Source organism: Pteropus alecto, unplaced genomic scaffold (genome assembly GCF_000325575.1).
Source record: "Pteropus alecto unplaced genomic scaffold, ASM32557v1 scaffold134, whole genome shotgun sequence".
NCBI classification, from domain to species: Eukaryota; Metazoa; Chordata; class Mammalia; order Chiroptera; family Pteropodidae; genus Pteropus; species Pteropus alecto.
This window is the reverse complement of record NW_006436283.1, coordinates 3016476-3021087: the sequence shown is the minus strand read 5'-3', so window position 1 is coordinate 3021087 and position 4612 is coordinate 3016476. Positions and strand designations below refer to the sequence as shown.

General features: G+C 61.0%; 1 protein-coding gene across 1 annotated transcript in view; it reads left to right on the top strand.

Moving 5' to 3' along the window:
- Positions 1-4612, top strand: part of CUNH17orf99 (chromosome unknown C17orf99 homolog) — an 8710-nt gene that overhangs the window by 1228 nt on the left and 2870 nt on the right. The window contains 1 exon segment of the mRNA XM_025047113.1: positions 4412-4469. Coding sequence (XP_024902881.1) covers positions 4412-4469 — 58 coding nt within the window.

Sequence of the window (4612 nt, the reverse complement as noted above, 5' to 3'; positions counted from 1 at the left end):
GAGAGCAGAGAGCCAGGCAGGCCGCCGGGCGTCGGGGAAGGACCCGGGCAGGGCAGGGCAGGGCGCCGGGCGTTGGGGAAGGACCCAGGCAGGGCAGGGCAGGGCAGGGCGCCTCGATCTCAGGCCCCTCCTCGCTCAGGCTCTTGCTGAGGGAGTCCTGCTAACGAAAATCCTGAGACCGGCTGGCAAAGCGTTCATTCATTCATTCATTCATTCGCTCACTCGCTCAGCAAGCTGGCTGGAGCTGCTGGGTGCAGGCCCTGCTCTTGGGTCCCAGGACTATAAGCGAGGTGCATATAGACAAAGACAAAGACGCCTGTCCTCGCGTCGCTGAGGGGACGCGAGGTGATGGTGAAATCGAGTGCCGTCTACGGTACGCTGGCATGCGAAAAAGAGCAGGGAGCGGGGACACGGACGGGGGGGCGGTGGGGACAGAGGGCCGCGTTTACTGGGGAGTCGTCCCTGAGAAAGGGACACCCAAGCAAAGACACGTAGCGCAGGCCGTGCCTGGACGGGGCCCGAAGCAAGGGCGGGGGCGTTGGGGGAGGCCCGAGGGGCGGGGCGGGCCCGTGGGCGTAGCTGTGGGAGGGCTTACACCGAAGACAGGATCTGATTTAGCCTTTGTGGGGTCCTTTCGGAGCTGCTTTGGGAGGAGACAGGAGGGGGTCGAGGATAGAAGCCCAGAGATTTGTGGGGTCCTTTCGGAGCTGCGTGTGGGGTCCTTTCGGAGCTGCTTTGGGAGGAGACACCAGGGGGTCGAGGACAGAAGCCCAGAGAGCCTCAGGGGATTCCGGGATCTAGAGGAGAGACGGCGCCAGGCAGAGAGGTGGCAGGGACACGGTCCGCAGGTCAGGCCAGCTGCACCTGCTGACGGCCGGCAGTGGGCAGGGCAGATGGAGGCGTGGGAGGTGCCCCCGAGGTTGCGGCCTGACCCCCTGGGATCCAGTGCAGTGGGATCCAGTGCAGTGGGATCCAGTGCAGCGGAACCGACTTCAGTGGGAGCGAGAAGTCGGGTGAACGATGCTGAAGATCGAGAGAGTGAAGAGCCCCCACGCGGGAGCGATCATTGGTGTCGTCTGAGATCCCCAAGAACCGTGGCAGCTGCCGCATGGGGAGGACAGTTGCGTGTCACTTAACGACGGGGAAGCGTTCTGAGAATCGCCTCACGAGGCGATTTTGTCGTGTGAGCGTCGTAGGGGCATATGCACGAACCGGCATGGTGCAGCCTGCTGCACACCTGGGCTGCCCGGTGCCGCCCGCTGCTCCTGAGCTGCACACCTGCACGGCCCGCGACCGCACGAAACAGCGCGCGACACGAGCGAGCGCAAGAGAAAACGAGGCCGGCACGGGGTGCACGAGGCCGCAGACGCCGAACACGGCCACTGTTCCGCAGCGAACGCTTTCTTTTTAGAAGTAGAAAGAGTGCACCCGAAAATAACGATAACTAGCACAGCGTCGTAAATCCGTAAGCCGGCAACACGGCGACTTACCGTCGCCATCGAACATCACGTACTGCCCCTCACTTCCACACGGCTGGCAGGGCAGGGGGCCTGCCACACCTGCGTCACTGCCGACACGTGCGTGACGCATCGCGCCGTGACGGGATGGCAGCCGCGACGTCACCGGGCGATGGGAGTCTTTCTGCTGTTATAACCTCGTGGGACCGTGCCATACACGCTGTCTGTCGTCGGTCGACCTAAAGGTCCTTAGCAGCACGCGACTGCGGTGGCAGCCGGGGGCGAGACTCTCCCAGAAGCGACGGCGTTTCTCGGAGATTGTGACCCGGCCGGGGGGGCGGGGAGGTGTCTGAAGACGTGAGGTTCAGGGCTGGTGTTTAGGGACGGAGGACGGAGGACGTTCCAGGAACGTCGAGAGGATACGCACACCCGTCGTCCCAGACCACGGCCAGGGAGGCTGGGGTGCCTGCACCCCGAGACAGCCAGCGCCCTGGGCAGGGGGCCCGTCTCCACTGTGGGCGGTAGGTGAGATGCTGAGGGTTACGGGGACTTGGGGGCCCACCGAGCCTCTGTCCCAGAGGGCGTGGTGGGAGGATGTCAGGACTGGACAGGCTGGCAGGTGACGCATAAAGGGGGACGCATAGGAGGGGCGTGATGAGGGGATGGGGTGACCTGGGAGCCAGAGTGTCCCGTGGGGCTGCTGTGAGCATCTGACGGCGTTTCTCATTCAGAGTGGGGGTACCTGGTTGAAAGACGGCTTAAACTAGTGTGCGCCCCTGAGAGCAAGCCAAGGAACCTGACAGGCCGTCCTCCGTTTGTTCCCGCAGCCCCTTTGGGGTTTCCCAGGGAGGTCCTGGACCATTTCGCAAGACGCCTTTGGGGGATGCTGCGTTCACGTGCTGTGGCTGCCTCAGCGAAGCACTGCGCACCACACCGCAAACCGGTTAAAACAGCTGACAGTCATTCTCCCTTTGTCCTTGAGGCCAGGAGTCCGTCAGCAGGGTGGCTCCCTCAGGAGGCCCCGAGGGAGAAGGTGTCCCCCCTTCTCGCCCAGCTCTCTGTCTCCACCCCGCCGTCTCCACGTGGTCTGCATGTGTGTGCATGTCTCTTCTTGTTAGGGCCCACCCTGACCCAGTGTGGGGTGTTGGGGCACATCTGCCAAGACCGTGTCTCCAAATAAGGTCCCATTCACAGGACCTGGGGGTTTGGGCTTGAACATATCTTTTCGGAGGACACGACTCAGCCCTTGACAGGTGGGTTGCTTGTTCAGCATCAGGTCCCTGGGTCCCACCTCAGGTGGGATATTCTGGACCTCTGGGCTTGGGACTCGAACCTCCAGGCTGCCAGGTATCGCAGAGGCCGAGCGTGGAGACGGGGCCTCTAAGCCGTGCCAGGCAGCAGCCCCGCCGTCCCGGGCTTCCTCCCTTTAGTGACAGAAGGAGGCTCTGCATCGCAGCCCGGCCTCAGCTTGGCTCAGCTTCCAGTCCCAAGGGTGGCCTTGTTGTCACTTCATCGAATGCCAAGTGTGCCATCTCATCATTCAGACGTCCTGAAACACTTGAGGAACTTTAAATTGAGTGATAGACCACTCGTTATTGGCAGGCTAGGTGCACACACTAAATAATCAAAAATGAAAACCACGCCGGTCTTGTTAGAAGAAAAAGCGAATGCCCCACAGCACAGAGCACGAAAAACCCCCGGCTCCTGTCTGTGAGCTGACGTAAATCGAGCTTCTATTAATGGCCATCGAGTGCAGATGGAGGCGGGCCAGCTTTTTCCTTCCACTTTTATAAGTCAAGGTCACGTCCCTCCATGAAGGGAGCAAAGGGAGGAGCATCATCTTGCTTCCGCCCCAGACCCCTGCTTCCCCTGTAGAGGGTTCTGGCCCCGAGAGTGGCTTTGGGGAGTGAGTCTGCCCTTCCGGGGCTGCCCAGGTGAGATTATGGGAGGCGGTTTGCAGAATGTGCTCCGGAGAGCAGCCTCAGTCAAGGTATTCTGCATGAAAACTCGTTTGGGGAAAAAAAAAAAAAAAGTATTAAAAAAATGGCGGTTCTCACGAAGCTTAGAAATAAGCACAGATGAGAAAATATTTGCGGGTGACCATGCAGCCCCGGGCGGAGGAGGACATCCTGCTTCCGCCAGGCAGGTGCAGGTCGTCTGGGCCGCAGGCTCTCAGGCGTGACGCTGCTGGACGGTTCTGTGGTGGGGCCGTTCCGATCACTGTAGGAATCGTAGCGACATCCTGGCCTCTCCCCCACTAGATAGGAGCACCCCTGACCTGTGACGGCCAAAAATGTCTCCAGACACAAAGGTCTCCTGGAGGCAAAGTCGCCTCTGGTCAAGAACCGCTGGTCTAAAACGGCTATGAAGACGAGACGCTGGTGTGTTCCGGTTCTCTGCTCGGCGAGCAGTTTTCTGACAGAAGTGTGGTTTGCAGAGCCAACCATGCCCAGCAGGCCACAGACAGTGCATGAGGTCTGCGACATTTAGGTGTCTTAGCCACACCCCACCCCACTCCATCCCAGTGCAGCTGAGCAAGCCCTGCCCCCACACACTAGCCTTGCGAACGCACCTTTAATGAGGCGCCCCTCTCTCCCTAACCCTCCCGGCGGAGGACGGGAAGACCTCAGAGATCTCTCCCGTGTCAAGACCAACTCCTTCTGCCTGCAGAACAGAAAGTCGCTTGCAAGCAGGGATGGGGTGTAGACGGTTGGGCCCCTGTTCAGGGCAGCTGGGGAGTGGGTTTTGATCCTGGCTCTGGGGAGGACAGACTTCTGGGTGCTGTGAGCATATGATCTCCTCCAAGGGCCTCCCCGTTCTTCTGAGGTCCCGCTCCCCGAAATGGCCTCTTTCTCTCTGGTTCAGCCTGGCTCCCCCAAGCCTGGGTTCCCTTCCGTAGGCCTCGGATGGGTCTAGGCCATGCCCTCTGCCTTTGGTCTGTCCCTTTAAACCAGATACTGACACCCCTGGGTGCTGGGTCCCGGCCACCGGCCCTGTATCCCGGGTTCCATGGTGAGTCTGACCTGACGAGACCTCTGACACGTTAGTGGACAGCCATTCGCGATCTTCCAGGCCACTGCCCAGGCTCAGGCCTGCACACAGCGCCAGCCCGTCGGGTGCCTGGTCCACTGGTACCTCGCGTGTCCCCAGCCCTG